The 20,000-nt window shown below is 38.4% G+C and overlaps 2 protein-coding genes across 9 annotated transcripts in view; one reads left to right on the top strand and one right to left on the bottom strand.

The window, feature by feature from the left end:
* The window catches only part of LOC136830653 (ras-like protein family member 10B), a 316,363-nt gene that overhangs the window by 253,006 nt on the left and 43,357 nt on the right, over positions 1 to 20,000 (top strand). For 2 of the 8 annotated variants that reach the window (XM_067090255.1, XM_067090256.1), the window contains exon 6: positions 1 to 7,827. This exon is cut by the window's left edge and continues 69 nt beyond it. The exons of 2 other annotated variants lie outside the window; for them this stretch is intronic. In XM_067090255.1, the coding sequence (XP_066946356.1) occupies positions 1 to 231 (231 nt within the window). In that variant the 3' untranslated portion in view covers positions 232 to 7,827. Of the gene's footprint in view, positions 7,828 to 17,593; positions 17,726 to 17,903; positions 18,182 to 20,000 lie in introns of those variants that run through there. 4 more of the 8 variants (XR_010850694.1, XR_010850696.1, XR_010850693.1 and 1 more) reach the window with 4 other exon arrangements.
* prom (prominin) overlaps positions 9,302 to 20,000 on the bottom strand; it is a 32,178-nt gene continuing 21,479 nt past the window's right edge. Inside the window, exons 6-19 of the mRNA XM_067090262.1 lie at positions 19,521 to 19,594; positions 19,120 to 19,248; positions 18,627 to 18,762; positions 17,526 to 17,696; positions 17,046 to 17,181; positions 15,856 to 16,089; positions 15,442 to 15,661; positions 14,816 to 14,983; positions 14,132 to 14,266; positions 13,844 to 14,002; positions 12,812 to 12,930; positions 12,281 to 12,406; positions 11,592 to 12,033; positions 9,302 to 10,413 (exon numbers count right to left, since the gene is read on the bottom strand). Of these exons, the coding sequence (XP_066946363.1) occupies positions 11,658 to 12,033; positions 12,281 to 12,406; positions 12,812 to 12,930; positions 13,844 to 14,002; positions 14,132 to 14,266; positions 14,816 to 14,983; positions 15,442 to 15,661; positions 15,856 to 16,089; positions 17,046 to 17,181; positions 17,526 to 17,696; positions 18,627 to 18,762; positions 19,120 to 19,248; positions 19,521 to 19,594 (2,183 nt within the window). The 3' untranslated portion in view covers positions 9,302 to 10,413; positions 11,592 to 11,657. The remainder of the gene's footprint in view (positions 10,414 to 11,591; positions 12,034 to 12,280; positions 12,407 to 12,811; positions 12,931 to 13,843; positions 14,003 to 14,131; positions 14,267 to 14,815; positions 14,984 to 15,441; positions 15,662 to 15,855; positions 16,090 to 17,045; positions 17,182 to 17,525; positions 17,697 to 18,626; positions 18,763 to 19,119; positions 19,249 to 19,520; positions 19,595 to 20,000) is intronic.

The following is a 20,000-nucleotide window of genomic DNA, read 5'->3' on the forward strand; positions in this document are numbered from 1 at the left end:
GGCGGCGACGCCCGCGAGAAGCGCGAGATGCGCGACGTGGCCAGCCTCATCCGGAAGCAGTGGAAGGTGGCCTACGTCGAGGTGTCGGCGAAGTGCAACTGGCACGTGGTGGCGGCCTTCCGGGAGCTGCTGCTGGCGGTGGAGGAGTCGCACGAACACTCGAGCGCCCTGCCGCACAACCTGCACGAACTCCACGAAGTCATAGAACACTCCAAGTGCACGATATTGTGAGATAAAGCACGCAACCGTAGGTACCAGTTTACTTATAACAACAACAATAACAACAACGCCTCTTCCGTCGCCGCCGCCGCCGCCGCCGCGAAAGTTACCAGGAAAAGAACCGCGGCGACTGCCCACGCTACCGCTGTCGCTGACGCCGCTCATGCTCATCATTCTGCCGCTGCTGCTGCTGCTGCCACTACTACGGCTATTATTACTACCGCTGCTGCCGCCATTAGATTCAAGTTGAACAAGTTAGTGAAGCAATATATCATTAAAAAGTGATGTGTCTGTCTGTCTGGCTGTCTGTCTGTCTGTTCGCCAGGCAGGCGTCAGAGTGAATCGGGGAAATAGATTTTGTACTCCGCGGATGATGTAATGCTCCTCCTCCTCCTCAAGTCTCGACTCTGCTGACTCTTCCACGTCTCCTCCACCTTGCAACAATGTCATCACCACGCCAGCATTTTCACATTCATCGCCATCACTGCTGCAGCCCTGCCTCGCCATCATTCGCCACCACCACCGCCACAAGCTCCAGCACTCCCCCTCGCCGCCGTACCTCGAGAGGGACTCTGCGATTCTGCATGACGTGTTTGTTATTCGAATCATTTGTTGCAAACTCCTGAAAACGCACAAGTTTGCCCCCTGCCTCCTAGGTGGACTCGACCTGCAAAGTTGGTCTAGACCTTCTAGTTGGGGTAGATCTCTTGGTTCGTCTCAACCTTCTAGATGGTCTCGACCTTCCGGATGGTCTCAGCTTCACGATCTCGGCCGTCTAAGCGGTTACAACTTCCTGGTTGGTTTCAACTCCCTCTGTGGTTGATCTGAATCCTTCTGGTTGGTGCCAACCTCCTGGTTAGTTTCACTCTGAACTTCCTAGTTGGACTGAGCTTCCTGGTTGGTATGGGCCTTCCTGGTGGTCTAGCCTTCCAGGATGATTGCCCTAGCCAACCAGATAAGTCTCAGTCTTCCAGTTGGTCCAGGCTCTGTTCTCATCCCAGACCCTCTTCTCGATCTAGAACCTCCAGCTTAGGCACAGGGGGCAATGTGATGTACAGAAACCTTGTACTTTCCCCCCTTTCCCCGCTGTCTTTCTTCGTTCTGATGTACATGTGTAAGTGATCTGTTGATACTTGTTGTTTCATAAAATGATTCGGGAAAAAAATATATATATATAAATAAATATATAGACTTTAAAGATTAGGTAGACTGCTACCACGGTTACGGCTTTTTCTTCTAAGCAAAGGGATTTAGACACATTGCTGAATGATGCTATAACATTTCTTCCTTCCTCTGTCTTCTTCTGTATCTTCTCCCTCTGATGATGCACTTGAATAATGTTAAAACAATTTCGTATGTAAAATTATATAGGGTAATCCACAGGAGGCTGTAATATATTGCACTTGATTCATTACACATGAAAACTGATGATGATGATGATAATTATAATAATGCACAGGATAGTTTTAACCAGACAACATTTTTGTACACAAAGTTGTTTATATTGTATAAAAAAAAATAAGACTGTACAAATTATAGCTGGCTTTTAGCACGCGTTTTGCACATATATCTCAACATCGAAATTTCCAAATCTGAAACTCCTAAAAATGAAGATCTGTGTCGTCACTTTAAAATCTGACGAGTAGTTCTGTCGTCACTTTAGAACCTGACGAGTAGTTCTGTCGTCACTTTAAAATCTGACGAGTAGTTCTGTGTCGTCACTTTAAAATCTGACGAGTGGTTCTATGTCGTCACTTTAAAATCTGACAAGTAATTCTGTCGTCACTAAAATCTTATGATTAGTTCTGTTGCCACTTGTAAAATCTGACGAGTAGTTCTATGTCGTCACTTTAAAATCTGATGAGTAGTTCTATGTCGTCACTTTAAAATCTGATGAGTAGTTCTATGTCGTCACTTTAAAATCTGATGAGTAGTTCTATATCGTCACTTTAAAATCTTACGAGTAGCTCTATGTCATCACTTTAAAAACTGACGAGTAGTTCTATGTAGTCACTCTAAATTCTGACGAGTAGTTCTATATCGTCACTTTAAAATCTGACGTGCAGTTCTGTCGTCTCTTCAAAATCTGACGAGCGGCTCTGTCGTCACTTTAAAATATGACGAGCGGTTCTGTCGTCTCTTTAAAATCTGACATGCAGCTCTGTCGTCTCTTTTAAAATCTGATGAGTAGTTCTGATGTCACTTTAAAATCTGACGAGCAGTTCTGTCGTCTCTTTAAAATCTGACGTGCAGGTCTGTCGTCACTTTTAAAATCTGATGAGTAGTTCTGATGTCACTTTAAAATCTGACGAGCGGCTCTGTCGTCACTTTAAAATCTGACAAGCGGCTCTGTCGTCACTTTAAAATCTGACGAGTAGTTCCATGTCGTCACTTTAAAATCTGGTAAATAGTTCTGTCATCACTTTAAATCTGATAAGTAGTTCTGTTGTCACTTTAAAATCTGATAAATAGCTTTGTCATCTCTTTAAAATCTGATGAGTAGTTCTGTGTTGTCACTTTAAAATCTGACAAGGGGCTCTGTCTTCACTTTAAAATCTAATGAGTATTTCTATGTCGTCACTTTAAAATCTGATGAGTAGTCACTTTAAATCTGGCGAGTAGTCCTGACGTCACTTTAAAATCTGATGAGCGGCTCTGTCGTTACTTTAAAATCTGATGAGCAGTTCTGCCATCACTTTAAATCTGACAAGTAGTTCTGTCATCATTTTAAAATCTGACAGGTAGTTCTGTCGTCACTTTAAAATCTGAAGAGTAGTTCTATCATCACTTTAAATATGACGAGTAGTTCTGTCGTCACTTTAAAATCTGACGAGTAGTTCTATCATCACTTTAAATATGACGGGTAGTTCTGTCGTCACCTTAAAATCTGACGAGTAGTTCTGTCATCACTTTAAATATGACGAGTAGTTCTGTCGTCACTTTAAAATCACTTTTCAAACACAGTTACGTTTATGAGTCTATCGTATTTGTTGTGTGAAATCCAGTGTTGACATTTGACTGGTACCAGCCCGATTCGTGGGACGTGACCGACCATTGGCTCTTCGAGAAATATATTTAACGTCTTTCATGATGAACTGTATAGAGTTGCTGATTAAGGATGCTGTAAGATTTGTAATGGGAACGTTACTAGTACTTTTTGACAACTTATGTACTCGAGACATACATGAGCGAATGAGTATTGTGGCTACGAATATTACTGAATATTCCACCAAATTTTTATATTGGACCAAATTTTGTCCTTTGAAGGACATCAGGTATATTTTCCGTTTCTCTTTTTCTCAAGAATTTATCCTCCTTGTATTATACAAAGAGCGACATGAACGAATCCTAAAGTTATTAGGTCTATACCTTTCTTGTTTACATTTTGGAATTTTTCATATTCGGTCACTTCATTTTCTTTTCCGTTTTGTTTTAGTCACTGTCCGAAAAATTTACCAACCCCATCATACACCTATTCGGATCACTCTGGGAAATGTAGATTGTCTGAACGGAAGAAACAGCTCATCTCGATAAAAAAAAAAAAAACATTTACTGAACTACCGGGCGCTGGGTGCCTAACGCCTCTGGGGGCGTTCCTTGAGAAGAGTTGGTGTGTGTGTGTGTGTTTGTGTATGTATGTGTGTGTGTGTTTGCTTCCTCTAAAAAAAACAGCTCTTGCCATCCTTACGATAAAGCTAAATTAAAATTAGAAGATGAATTATATAATATAGCTAGTGAAACAAATCAAAATTCTTGGACAGAACGCTACCATGTAAACAGTTCGTCAGCTGTTAGGGACTACAATACAGTGGAGAGACGAGCAGACATTTGGACGTAAATTCGTCTTAGGTTTTTCATTTGCCTGTGTCCTTTTAGAAGAAGACTCTGGTAATAACACGAAAGCAGTCCCGAGGAACACACGCTCAAAAATCGAAAAAGTCGTCGCATTGAACGCGCCGGTGTAAACAGAGAAGCCGAGGTACTGACATAAAACAGCTGTCCTCAGCGACTAGATTAGAGCCCCCCCTCGAAAAACGTGAATAAAAGTAATTCGTTTCATTACATCCTCACTCAGGAACAATTACGTTGGAATGCACAAAGTAATCTTAACTCGAATGACTGTACCGATGTTAGTATGCTAAGCACCTGTAATTAAACAATAAATATTAATATGCAGTTTTAACACAGATTTATCACTCATAGGTTGGTTCAAATATTGTAAATTATTTTTCCCCGGTTATTAGTAGCAAGTGTTTGTAGCCTACTCTAGGTATAATAATAAAAAAAGAATAATATTAAATAAATAAACTTGGTCTTTTGTATGTATACATGACTCAACACATATATAGTTGACTGGGAACTAAATAAATGACGGGGAAGTTGAATTAAGTTGAATACAAAAAAGTCCCGTCGTGATGAGAGCGATTCGTGTCGCGACACTTTGCAACTTTGCAACTTACTTCTTATTTATTTTTGTTTTGTGCGCTTGAAATGTATCTCTCTTTTACATTGCTTTTCGGAAACTAAGATCCATTTCTTCTCTTGTGAGCGAGATTGAAGCAAGGCTGTCACTGCATAACAGCTGGACATCACACATCAGGAGTCAATCGGGACTTTTGAAAGAAAGTATATATATATATATATATATATATATATATATATATATATATATATATATATATATATATATATATATATATATATATTCAAAGGTGTGTTTTACAATAAAAATGAAATGTATTACTTTTATCCTCCAAGCTAAGTAAAGAGATAATCATTAACAGATGATTACCATACTTAAAGGAGTGTCACACAAAACAGAGATGTGTTGTTGAAAGAAAATTACATCTGTCGAAGATAAAGTAGATTGCCTGATAGTTTAACACGTTTTCTGGAATTGTGTAATATTTGATGTGAACTCAAGACTTTTCAGTAATGCTTCTCTTTTATCACAGATAAGTTTTAAAAATAAATTGAGTCAAAACTCTTGAGACATTTTTGGCACGCCTTTCGAACAGGCAGAATTAGTCAGAACATAATATAAGTTGGTAATGTTTCTCTTTAATTTCATCAGCTTGATGGATAAATTGATAATGTTTCTCCTTAATTTCATTAACTTGATGGACCTTAGGTCAAGATTTCAGAGATTCTCGATAATCATTTTAATACAGGTAAAAAAAATTAGTAAAGTCCTAAGACGCTTATCTTACTTGAAAAGAAAATTCAGAATAAATTTCATTCTGTTTTATGGACGTCAGGATTTGTTTGTATGAAACGCCTTTTAAAAAAAATAAATAAATAAATTCATCAAAATGACAAGAGAAGAAATGGGTCTGGCCCTGTTATCGGGCTGACTGGCCCCAATAGAGTATATTCATCTCACAAGCCGATCTGATCTCCTTCTTGAATCCACGTCTATTCTTTTTCTTCTTCTTCGTCTTCTTCTTCTGAGTTTGGCCAGTTTACAAGGAGAACATAATATTGTAACATTCAGATGTACGTCAAAAACATTCTGCTTCCGAGTTCGTATCGAAGTTTGTTTCTCTCTCTCTTTGCTTTTATTTCTCTGAAAGACTTCTCGTGTGTGAGGTATTTATTCCAAGTTCGATTTCGTATCCTAGATTGTTAAACCTCTCTCTCTCTCTCTCTCTCTCTCTCTCTCTCTCTCTCTCTCTCTCTCTCTCTCTCTCTCTCTCTCTCTCTCTGTTCGCATCCTAGTTTTTGTGAGATATTTATACTCGAGAAGTCTGAAGTCCCGGATGTAAATAAAAAAAAAAAAACAAACGTGTATCGTAGGAATTCCTCGTGTGCTCTTCAGATCTCACATTGCAGGAAATTTTTCTGAAAAAGTTTTTTTAAGTCGCGTCAACATTGCAAAGTGGAACAACATTGTTTGATTTGTTATTCTTCCATCCCACCCACCCACACACACACAAAAAAAAATATATAAATATTGTTATGAATCTGTCAGCCTACTACGAGTGAGCTCCGAATCTGAATAATAATAATAATATCATGTGTAGGTTATGTAGACATATTGTATAGATGCCTCTTTAAAAAGATAATTAACACAGTTACTGGTTATTTCATCATATGCAATTGTTTAGGGAAAAGGAAATTGTTTCAAACAAAAAACAAAAAAAGAGAAAAATTGATGAAATGAGTGGATTTTTGGAGCTATTAGTTAAATGCAATAATGTCCATAGCATAGCTATTGCTGGTTCCTACAATTTGGAAGAGGAATTTCACGATCGTCTCAGACCCTAAAAAAAATAATTTTGGAAAGGACCTCAAATCTGTCATTAAATCCTTCATAAATAGCAAAGTATTCTGCTTGTTTAAGGCTAAGAAGAGAGAAATCTCAACGAAACCAAATTAATAGATTTAAAAAAAAAGGTTATCGTAATTTTAATTCAAAGTTCTTGACAGCAAAAAATACTTTAAAAATCCTGTTGTGGAAACCAGCCGATGTATAGTTGTTTATTTCCTGTCTCAATGTTCCTCGATCCTTAAATAAACTACCAAACCGTTAGGTCAGGTCATGTGGGTCACCGGAAGAGGTCATTGTGAAATCATTCCGGCTTGCATAACTCAAGACAGACTATGATTGTGATGCTGTGAGACACCATATGTCACTGTAAAATGCTTTGAGAATTCATAGCCATCTATGATATTTTCGGTCATTGTTTGTTGCTATAACTCATTACAACGTTGGTTTTGTTATAGTTTGTCACTATAGACGATTGTGGAATAGTTTCAGAATCACAGTCACCTATAGTGGTTTCACAGTCACTATAGGAGATTGTGATCTTGTTTCAGATTTCTCAGCAAAATCATTTGATGACCATACTCAAGAGGATTCCAAAAGATAGTGATTACATGTTTATCACCATAACTGAAAATAATAACCAAGTTTATTGTGCTGCATTAAAATTCAATTTATAGTGCCACATTAAAACTCCATTTATAGTGTCACTTAAAAGTCCATTTATAGTGCCACATTGAATTTCCATTTATAGTGCCACATTAAAATTCCATTTTTAGTGCCACATTAAATTTCCATTTATAGTGCCACGTTAAATTTCCATTTATAGTGCCACACTAAAATTCCATTTATAGTGCCACATTAAAATTCCATTTATGGTGCCACATCAAAATTCCATTTATAGTGTCACATTAAAATTCCATTTATGGTGCCACATCAAAATTCCATTTATAGTGTCACATTAAATTCCATTTTTAGTGCCACATTCAAATTCCATTTTTAGAGCCACATTCAAATTCCATTTAGAGTGCCACAATGAAATTTTATTTATAGTGCCACATTCAAATTCAGTTTATAGTGCCACATTAAAATTCCATTTATAGTGCCACATTAAAAGTCCATTTGTAGTGCCACATTAAATTTCCATTTATAGTGCCACGTTAAATTTCCATTTATAGTGCCACATTAAAATTCCATTTATGGTGCCACACCAAAATTCCATTTATAGTGCCACATCAAAATTCCATTTGTAGTGCCACATTGAAATTCTGTTTATAGTGCCACATTAAAATTCCATTTATAGTGCCACATTAAAATACCACTTCATAATTCTTTAAAAGAAATTTGTTGACACAGCACTGAATGTTATTAGAACGTTAATTTCTCTTCTTTTTAAGATGACAAGAGACAAACACGATATTGTTTGTTTGGATTATATATAACTTAAATAAAGCTTTTTGTGTCATAGTAATTTATTTGTGTAATTTATGATGTTTGCCGTTTCATTTATAATGAGATGTGTGTGGAACTGAGTTTTTATATATGTTTTTTCATTATATCTTGTTAAGCATAAATTTTGCAAAAAATAAAATGCTTTGTACAAAAACATTATGTAACAGTTGACAATGTTAAAGGGTATTGTAAATATATCTTGTGCTCTGATGCTGAATCACTTTTAATGCTAAACTTTATGTTATTTTTTTATTATTATTATTATTATTATTATTATTATTATTATTATTATTATTATTATAGCAATTCTCTTCAACTACCTTGTACCATAATTATTATTATTATTATATTATTATTATTATTATTATTATTATTATTATTATTATTATTATTATTGGAATCCCTATTACCAGCATTTCTCTCACAACTGACCCTGTACTATTATTATTATTATTATTATTATTATTATTATTATTATTATTATTATTATTATTCCAATCTCTGCCATTTCCAATATCATTACAATTATCACTGTTGCTGTTGTCATCATACATGTTGTTGTTGTTGCTGTTGTTGCTGTTGCTGCTATTGTTGTTGTAGCTACACCGTTGTTCCTCCGACACTAGAGGGACACGCGAGAGGCTTCGTCAAATTCGCCCAAAAAAAAAATTTCATTTTGTATTGCAGAAACAAAAAAGCTAATTTTGTCGGTATACGTACACATTCAGGTATAATTCTCCACACTGACCAAAATGACCTGTCGTGACCCCCGTTGACCCAACAGCGGGTGTTGTTAAAGGGTGTTCCACATCACCTGACCTATAAAATAAACGAATCCCCTTTGTTTTGTTATGGTGGGCTGCTACAACCCACCCAAGAATCCGTTATACCTCGGGAGGAAGACGCCTGAACGAGTAAGCCAGTGGAAAAGGGGTTATATAATATCCTTGACAATGAACTAAGTGGTTTTCTTCGGGGTGTTCTCGTGTACACTTCGCCTTGCAGGACCTCACCTTTGTTTTTTTATTGGTTAAATGCAATATCTAATGTTAAGAAATTATGTATTTCTTTTTTTTTTTTTTTTTGTGGTGTTTATGCAGAGACACGCGTGTCTTCTTTGCGACGTGTGAGACAGACAGTGAGAAAAGTGTCGACCATCAGAACAGGTTGATGATCTAAAGTGGCTAAAGCAGAGATGAAATATAAATAAAAAGTACAACGATGTATTTTAATAAGAATGTCATGTGTTGATCCTCATTTTAATCTTTCAAGTGATTTGCACACAAACCGTTATTATATATCAAGGAAGTGTTTAATTTTAAAGAAATGAAACAATAACGAGAGAGAGAGAAAAGAAAAAGCTAGAGCCGTGTCGGACATGAAATCGGACGTCTCGGAAAGACTTCAATTCCTCACAGGACAATGAAGAAGAAGAAGAATATGAGAACATTCGCAGGAAAACATAAACAAAAAGGATCACCTTTCCTGACTTCCTCTTCCGCCGTCTTCCTCTGCGAAATGAACAAGTACTTGATTAGAAAAAAAGGAATTTAAAAAAAAGATTCACGAAGGAGAGTTTCATTTCATTCCTTACGTTTATTAAAAATGGCTACATACGTACAAAAAAAGACATAGCCTGCCACCCACCTCGCTAAGAGGGGGTCGCTTATCACAATGTTTTGAAGATACAAGTCCAATTAAAAAAAAAATTAAACTACAGAATCTGTCCATAATTTTTCTATGAAAAGCATGAGAAAATATATTTACAAATTACAACCGCTGCATTTTACTGGAGGTAAAAATCAGGAAAGACCCTTTCTAGGTTTTTTAGAACCTGGCAAATGAAAATATCCTACAAGTTATTTCGCCTGTTGAAGGCTTATACACATAAATGCATTCTGTTGTCATTTATAAGAGTTGGTATATTATATATCGGTGCATAAATCAAGAATCATAATATTGTAAACATCATCTCTTGGTTTTTTTAATTTAATTACTTGTGCAAGTGAGAAATAAACAACAAAATGTCTGTGATCTCCAAGTAGGAGTGCCATCATTACCTCCAAGCAGGATTACCAACTTGACACAGAAAAACAATTTATCCAACAGATATGCAATTAACTCTTTGCAGGGCATATTTTTTCCAGTCGCCATTCCTTAGTTTACATTTCATTTAGTTCCCTATATATTTCATTCGTGAAATCAAACTAATGAGTGCTCTCTGACTCTCCCTAAGAAGAGCAGAACCATGTACATTTACGTTTATATAACTTCAAGTATACAAAAATGCCTTTGTCCTCTTCCTCTCGAAAAACAAAAAAAATGTCGTCGGCCAAAGGACCGTTTGAAGAAGAAGAACGTAGCAGAACTTCCAAGGATTCTAAAACAGTGACGCCTGATGCACAGAGTTCCTGTGGAAAGAACCTGGCCAGTCACCTCCTCTGAAGACTCTTGTTGTCGATCACCAGTGCGCGTTCCTGAAGAGGTAAAGTCACTTTAGATTGCAAAGGATTATTCTTGGGAGAGTAATACCTTACTACCTGTGTGCAGCAGCAATGGCCTACAGAGAGGAATTACTCGTTATTGGCGAGAGCTCTGTCTAGGCTACGCTTCTAGGTGGTGGCAATTTCTGTCCTCTACTCTGTACGCAACGGAAGCTAAAGGCATCATGTGCTTCTGCCTTCTATTGTTTTCAAGTCAGCCTGGTTATTGCTAGACTCACTAATCTATCTATGGTCATTACTGATTCCATGTCTCTGTTTCTGGACCCCACAGTTAATCTTGCTGAAAGTTATTCAAATATGGCAAAGTTATTCCCTGCATATGGTAATATTGGATTTTGATAACTTTTACTGGTTGACAATAATACTGATGTCCGTCAACTTGTGTCAGCTACTTGCACGTTCCTGAAGAACAATAGGAGGTCTGAGAACGTTTGCAATTCCAAAGAACAGTAATAAGGAAGGATTTTTCTTGGTCTGAAGTGAAGCTTAAAGACTTGCTGATGTCTAGATCATTTTGCACTTTAAAGGTTACCTCAGGAAAATTTAAACTGAGTGACAATGAAAACCAATACCCTGTTAGCTAGATATTATCTAGATTTTCTGACTGCAATTATACAGCAATTCAAAGTGTAACTAAATGGGTCCAGTGCACCTAGCATCACCTAAAGCTAAGCAAACTAATTTGCATGGCGGACTTGTGCATGATATTCCCCAACATTAGTCAGATGACTTGAAATCATTATGCTATTCTAGGTAAATGGCAAGCAAAATACGTCCAGCAATGGTACTGTTCTCTGGCAATGTACATTCAGATGCAGTCTTCGTCATATCGCGCAAAGCAAATCTCACTGTGAAAGAACACACTAATGGGGTACAGTAACTATTGATTCTCTAGTGAATCAACAAGTGCATGGATGTTTCATAACTATTTAACAATATTTACATATCTGAATCGGTTTTGTAAAACTTTTGTCAATCTATGTCACAAGTGGTACAACAAAGAGACACACTCATACAATGTTAGTCTCCTTGTGGCAGACATCTACATGTAAAAAGGGGGGAACGCTAAATCACATAATCTAGTATCGATTAAGAAACAGATCTATAACAGCAACGGGCGTGGGCATACTGTGGGCCTAAATAAGTTCTACCTTGTGCAGAAGAGGAGGCAGATCCTTGGTGTGTCACTGACAGATGCTGGAACAAGGACCTGCGGGTCACGTTCCGTCACAACAGTTACCACACTCAGACTTTTCAGTGGTGTCTGTTGGCGGGCCAGGTTCTTGGTATGTGTTTTCCCTGCCCGCTACAGCTAGCTTTTCAGCGAGTGCCCTTGGGTCATCGTTCCAGTGGTGGTGAACCCAGTCAATGGATCGGTGGACGTGCCGAGACACGAGCTCCATGGTGACAAAGTTGGCACCAGCTTTCCAGGCGTCTCTCCAGGTGGCCACCTGGACACCGGCAATGAGGTCACAGATCTCTCGGGAGGGCTGGGTGGAGCCAGACTGCCTCCTGGACCGAGTCTGACTCTTTGAACGAGACCTTCTCCTTGGTGGTGCATAAAGTTGCTCGGTTCTCTCCTCCTCAGGAGGTCTGGAATCAAGGGAGGAGTCTTTCTTCCCAGTAACCAAAATTTGGAGGGAGGGAGGCAGCCACACTAGCTTGTAGCCCACGCCTGGTACTGGTACGTTGGTACTACAGGGACTAGTTGCTAAGTTATGCTACGTGTTTTCCAAGATGTAATGCATCAGTTATATTTTGACATACACAAGTAGCAAATGAATCATGAAACAGTGACTGAAGTCATGGGACAAAATTTGATTTTGTTTTGTTTCCTTACCCATTCTGGTGGCGAGTTTGATAACTCCGTGAAGGCCTGTTGCCATTATCCTTAGAGGCCCACATAACAGAAGACTCTGTTGTATGGACGTTAGTCTGAGATCCTGAAGGGGAGCCATTTGATTGCCTGATAGTAAAAAAAAGGTAGAGTCTTGATATTGCTCTCAAAGTTAAACATTTGGAACGCCCTTAAAAATATAACTGCTATTTAAAGGGTACTTGTTGTAAACATTCAAAATTTCCAGAAATCAGAACAGTGTTGTTTAATCACAATGTTCTGATGAAATTGAGAGATAAGGCATTAAAATTGAATAGAAACTCTCAGAACATATCAGGTTAACTGGAGGAAGAAGAAAGATGCCAAAGTTTTTATAATTAACCTTCAGTACAAAGGTAGAACAACTATAGTCGTTTCAGACATGGAAGAAATCTTTACATTTGGTTACCCTTCACATTGCATCATGTTGGAGCCCTTGTCTTTGACTTGTAAAATGCATAAACTATGATTATTCATAATGAATGCTGTACTTACAAGGGCAGAGTATCATCGTCATAGTCCATACGTAGGTAGAAACGTGCCAGGCTCAGACTCATGCATATTGCCGGTAAGAACAGCAGCAGGCACCAACCGGTAGCCAGCCAAAGAGCATTCTGGAAGACATGGATTTCACAGAGGAAAATAAGTTCAGTAGGCTATCCAAGAAGGCAAACACTACTAGACAGCAAAATGCAATTATATTTGCAGCATTTGTTAGATTCAGACTATGTGAAGCTACAGTCTGAGAAAGAAACACAAGACAATGATGTGTTGGGAGTGATGCAAACATTTTTGTTACCTTTACCATTTCCCAAATGTTTTCAGGGCAGTTTTGTTTGTTGCAATTATGAAAGCTCCCACCAGATGGTATAAAAAACTGTTTTCAGGTATTAAATTTATGAAGATAAATATATCCACAAAATATAGCTTATTCAACATGGTGCTTAGGGCCAATTGGCTGGTGGATTTTGCGAAGGTCTTTGATATATGACAAAATTAGATCTTCAGGGTGCATTGTACCAGTGTTGAATGAAATAACATTGTTAAACATTCCACATACACAATAGTGATTGCCAGGTCTTATACCATATGAAATATTTTCCGAGTTAAAATACTCAAACACAAAGGACATAACTTTGACAGGTTGATATTCTTACCAACTTGCTTTTGAAAGCTCTCCAGAGTCAGGTGACTAACCAGATCAAATTGCTATTTTAGGATATAATTTGAGACTATACTTACCAAAACTGGCAGTGACCAAATTCTTGGCCAGAAACCCTGGTCAAGGGAGGACAAGTTGGTATTGACAGACCCCAGCTCAGAAGCAAGGTAGCTTTGCAAGTGTTTCTCAGTTCTTGGGTTCATCTGCCATTAGTTTCATTAGCCTTCTGGGGCTTTTAAAAGTTTGCAAAAGGCTTAAATGCCAAGTCTAAGGTCTTGGGGATAATGGTAAACAGTTCTCTATAAAAAAAAATATGAAGAATCATAGGAACTGAGCACATAAAATATCAAACCAGGAATACCCACCAGAGGTTCAATGATCCCATTACAGGAGACACCACGAGCCGAATCATACAGGTTCCAAACGGGCGTGCATGGAGCCACATGGTGGAGCGCTGAGTTCCTCACGTGATCAGCGTACTGGCGAGGGTAGCTCAGAATCCTCTCGACGTAAGCCCGGGCTTTCTGGAATGTAAACACGTAAAATGTTTATCTCTGAGCAAGGAAAAGCTGAACTTATAGTTACTGAGCTGTAAAAACAGAGGGTGCAGGTATTGAGTTCATCTTGAGACGCCCTAACAAGCTAATACTTACTGAAGCAGCCAAAGAGGAGCCGTGGTTATGGATGAAGTACTGGATTGTCCTGAGGTGACCAGAACTCTGGTTGATCTGACGCTGAAGAGGCATCACCTCCATGTCCAAAGTTGCCACTTGGTACGTCACGTCTTCCTGTAAGAGCAGAAACAGGAGAATTAAATCTATATAATCCCCTAAGGTTTTATTTTAAGGTTTGTTGAGCTTGATCAGTAAGGATGAATGTGTACACGCCTGGCCTTCAGCAAGGTGTGCCTGCAAAACGTATAAAAGCTCAAAATCTGCAATAATTGTTGTGTCCAAGAGACACATGTGAAATGAGAGGTACTCAGCTGCCTACAGCTTGCCATAGAAATATTGTTTTTTATAAGACTTATTCCCAGAGACTACATTAAAATAAGAACGTATTCTTTGGCAACTTACAGCACCCTGTCTATGAGTCAATTTAATGTCAGAGACACTGTATTGTTTTAAAACTATACAGAGATTTATCTTGTTAATTATTGAGTAGCCAGTGCTTTGAACTACGAGTAGGCTGAAGTTATTTTATTTACCGTAATATAGGTCTACTTTGAAGCCTGGTGTTTGGAGCACCAGATAAATGGAGAGTTCTCTATCAAAGATTATCTTGCTTTTAGGCCGATGCTGAGTCTAAAATATATGACAGGTTCCCCTCTCACCCACCTTGCGTTTCTCCAGTGGGTACAGAGTGTTGCTCACGAGGTTCCTCGTCCGGGCCACCATCCTAAAAAGCTCAGCAGACGAACTGACTGACCTCAGCTGACCTGCAATGTTCTGCATCTGCTCCGTCAGCGCAGGCAGGCTCTTCCGGACGAGTGGCTTCTCCATCTGATGACAAATATCGGAAGTAACGTGAGTATTGGTAAAGAATTTTCACCTGGTGGGTGAAATCGGAATTATGGTGGGTATTGGCAATAGCATTGCCATCTGGTGGTTAAAAGCGGAATTACAATGTGTACTGCTAATAGTAGTTTGTCAACTGGTGACAGAATTAGGCCCAATCATTTGAAAATGGAAGTCGTTGTTAAGAATTTTGAATGAATATTTGTTGGTCTCTTCATGGAGTTTTTTCGCAATATACATTATATTATATATATATATATATATATATATATATATATATATATATATATATATATATATATATATATATATAATGTATTATTGTAAATCATAACGATTTAAACAATACATTATCAAAACTGGCAAAGAAAAACTGTCTAGACTGAAAATAAAATGGCATGCCATTGAGATTAACAAATTAGCCTTCTCTCTCTCTCTCTCTCTCTCCTCCTGTAGGGCTCCATATCAATCCTGATGGAACGCAAGAAGGAATCCAGATGAGCTTCGGCCTCAGGGGACAGGAGTTCCACGTGGGACAGGTTGACGTTGAGACGCCCCAGGGGTTCCCGTAGGTCTAGGGTTGTGTGAGGGTTAATCTCGGCCTCGATGTCGAAGTAGTGGTTCAGTTTGAAGACGTGGTAGGCTGCCTCGCCTTCCTTGCACTGACTGTTGTGAAAATAATAACAATAGTATATATTTATATCATAATAACAATGAACAAATCAATTCCACAACTCTGGCAGGAGAGTCTGTGCTATTTTAGTATAGGCCTAGAGATGTAAAATCATTTCATTAATAAACAGAGTATATATATATATATATATATATATATATATTGAGAACGCCTCGTTGTGACCCACTTGAGAACGTGCCCGATGCTCAGAGGGACATTCCTGTTCTTGTGGAGGACGTTGCTGAGGAGGGGCCCGTGGGACACCATCCCTGACTCGTCAATGAGGTGAGTCAGCGTCGGGAAGTAAGGTTCCTCGTAGAGGGGGTGGCAGATGAAGGCGTGGGCGTGGGCGCCCACGACGAACAGAGCCACCACGGCGGTCCAGAGGATTGCCGAGAAGAGGAACATGAAGAAGACTGACCTAGAGGGTTAAAATGAATATAGGCCTATAATGAAGTCATGTTCGTATTGGTTTGAGTTTTTCTAGGCCTATTGTTGTCATTGGCTTGTTTTTTATTTATAATTATAATTTAAATGATAAATGTTCAGGTCAATTATGCAATTATCATTAATATTTCATTTTATATAATTTAAATGACGTTAAAATTGATATAGGCCTATCAAGAATAATGTCTTTGGTTTGGGTTTTTCTAGGCCTAATGTTGTCACTGGTTTGTTTTTTTCTTTCGATATTTATAATGAAAATGATAGATTTTCATGTAGATTATGCAGCATCTTTCCTAGTTCATTTTGCGTCATATATACATGACGTTTGATCAGTAAGGTGGCTTCTGTCCAATAATGCATTCAGAAATTGGCAACAAACGAAAGATTGTAAGTATTTGCATTGCGTTGGTGGTGGAGATAACACTAAGATAACATTAGTTTAAAAGCAATTTCTATCTGCTAATCCCAATCACATCCCAAATGGAGGTCCTCCCCCTTGATAACCATTGAGAAATGGACTTAATTATAGGCCACACTTTCAGTATACCAAAAAGTAGCCTTAAAAAATTTTATACTAGTACGAACTGAAAGGAATGAACATCAACAGAAGGAGAAATAGAATAAAATTTATGATAAATATGTGAGTAATCTTCAATTAAGTACAACATTTGATATTTGTGTTTGTTTATAAAAAAAACTTGATGCTTGTCTTAAACTTTAATTATTGAATCCCACGTAACCGAAAAATTGGCAACAAACGTCGCACTGTCACAGTTCCGGCCATTCCTATCTTTAAAAAAACACTTCAATAAAACCAACCACGCGACAGGAGGGCCTGCGCCCCTCCGTCGCCATTCAAGACACTCCCCACTCCACGCCCCAGCGGCAAACCGCCCTTTTTAAAAAAAGAGTCCTTGAAAGTAAACTTACGAAATGAGGGTCTGCCCTGCGGAGTTGGAAATGCACGATCTTTCGGTGGGCGCCTGCGAGGCCGAGTGGGAGCAGCACCCGCATATTAGGCCGATGGTCATCAGCGTCCATACGAAGGCCAGGCTCAGGGCGATGACTGGGAAAAAGGCGGAATTTTAATCATTTCCCTTCATTATCTCCTCATTTTATTCGTTCTCCTCTTTTAAACTCCTTTTCCATCCATTTTATACCATAATAAAACTCTATAGAGCAAATTCTAGTAGATTCTAGAGCTCTTACCTAGACCGATGAATTTTTATTAATTTCCCTATTCATTCATCCATTAAGTCCTCATTCTATTCGTTATTCTCTTTTAATCTCCTTCGTTTCTTGTGACGCCAGTTTTAGTAGCCACAAGTCAATCAATCAGTCTTCTTTTCCATCACATTAATCACAAAGTTCAGTGAACCAAGTTCTAGTGTGCACCTCGAGAGCGCTTACCTAGACCGATGTACCACCTGTAGATCTCGTGTTCCTGCAGGTTGGCAGCGGCTTCGTCGACCCTCCAGGTCATGTCCCTGGTGCGTACTTCCAGGTCAAAGGCCACGTCATCCAGACCCCTGACCTTGTTGTACACTCTGGCGCGGAAATTCCTGACGACCCTTTTGACGTCTGTTATCAGGAAAAAGAAATTGTATATGGTGAGTTTTCGGATTGTGTAAACAATTTGAATTTGGGTAGTTTATCTCTATGCGATATATGGATAATGTATGACAGGGAAATAATTGTTATATTGTAGGATTTATGCAGGGAATTGACCTATTAACATCTTACGTCAGGCAGCTACAAATAATATTTTTTCCCTGGAAAAACAGGGCAGCTTCTACAGTAGTAACTGTCAGTCTTGAGTGTCAGACTCAGTGGCTTATATAAGCTCTTGCGTTGTTGACTGTTTCTTGTGCTTTTTTTCTTTTTCATTCAACGTAAAGTCTGGTTATTTGCTTGGAGAATTTACATCTTTGCAGACTGAGAAAGTACAGGACGAAAGATGGAGATTGGTTGTCAATTTTGGATAATTTAGAACGAATCCTAAGAAGCAGATTTAAACAAAACACCCTTGAAAATTTGAACAACGTAGAGACCTATTGCATGGGAAAGTGAGTACCCAAATATTAATGCTGTTTATTTATTTTATTTCGATTAATAATACTCATACTAGCCTAACAGAAACGTTTGTTGCAATAACGTTTCGATTAGTTGAAATGAATTGCTTAGTGCACTGTGAATGACAATACACTAGGCCTATATTTCTGAGAACGACAGAGGACAGTCATACGGTATTTGTGTATGTGTCAGTGTGTCTCACTGAATGTATTAGAGAGACAGGGAGAGAAAGAGAGCTAGTGTGTACCCTTGAGAGAAAGAGCGAGAGACGGGGAGAAGCAGAGAGAAAGAGAGGATGAGAAAAAGAGAGATGCCGCGTGTGCGTGATAGTATTTGTTACTGAATGTATTAGAGAGGGAGAGGAAGAGAGCTAGCGTATACCCTCGAGAGAAAGAGTGAGAGACAGGAGGAAGTAGAGAGAAAGAGAATGACCCTCACCCTCTCTCGTCTGGCGAGTGACCACCTCCACATATGCAGGGATATTCTCGAATTCCAGGCGGGCGTGCCTAGCCGTCTCCGTCAGGTTGTGGTTTTCCACCGCCGATAGATGGCGCAGTTGTTCCGAGAACGAGAACTGGAAAAAAATTAAAAATTCCTTTAGATTTTTTATATAAAATTAGATATTCCATTGCTTTTTACGAGGTTTTATTCAGGTTAATGAAGGTGTCACGCGATTTATAGTACTAAATAACCCGTGGGGAAATTATTAGCAAAAATAAGTGATACTTTTAAGTTAATATGTACCAAAAATATTTTATGCCTATATATACGTTCAATTCAGCATAACATTTTAGGCCTATATATGCATTCAGTATAACATTAAATCACTCCAGACAAACATTTTCAAGGTAAAACAACTCTTACGAGTTTATTTACATTATTCGTTTACAAAACGATTGTTCAAATTAGAAAGAAATTGCTTCAGGCTTACACTATCAAATCGCGCCTCGAGTTCCAGCCCCTGGTGGTCTAGGGACTTGCAGAGTTCGGCGTCCTCCGGCGTGCACCTCTCCACGAACCTCTTGATGTCTTGCGACAGGTCGTACAGACGACCTCGTAACTGAAAAAGAAAAAGGCGACAAAAGAACAACGACAAGATTAACATCCGTTAACATACTTTTTATTTGTTCGTGTCATCTTTTATTCAGGCTGAATACCGTTTTCTTTTTATCCACTCTTAAAGCAAGGTCTAGACTCAATAGAATACATCTGAATGCCATTAAGTTCAAGGATGTTTTCTTTTGATTACTGTCTCTTTTATTTATTCCTGGAATCGCTTATTTCATCATTTCTCATTCAAATTGAATTGTTTTCGGATTTTCTTCTACTTACCTCTTCTGCCCGGGCAGCCGCTTGCAGCCTCGATTCCTCCAACGCCCTCATGCGACCGGCTATGTCCCGGAGACCTGAAAGATAAGAATGAAAGGCGAAGTTTATATTTTCTGCCAACTAAGAATCATTATAATTTTGTTATGTTTAGGAGACACTGGGAGAGGTTAGGTTAGGTGTAGATAAACTGGGTTAGGTATAAAAGATGAATCTTTAGACTAGTTCTTAACATTTTGATACTCTGTAGACCTACTTTGGCTGTAGTGATTCTCACCACAGGACCAAACGTATTTGCAGTGTTTTTGGGACCGTAAATATAGATAGATTAATTCATTTATTTATTCATTTATATATTTATTTACTGGGATATGAAAGGTAGGTGTTCAAGGGCAGCTGCTCAAGTTGGCCTTATTACGGTACCAGTGATTAACGCAACAATTGGACAGAGAAAACCGAAATTGTAAGATGCCTCTAGTCATGCAA

Source organism: Macrobrachium rosenbergii, chromosome 47 (genome assembly GCF_040412425.1).
Source record: "Macrobrachium rosenbergii isolate ZJJX-2024 chromosome 47, ASM4041242v1, whole genome shotgun sequence".
Taxonomy (NCBI): Eukaryota; Metazoa; Arthropoda; class Malacostraca; order Decapoda; family Palaemonidae; genus Macrobrachium; species Macrobrachium rosenbergii.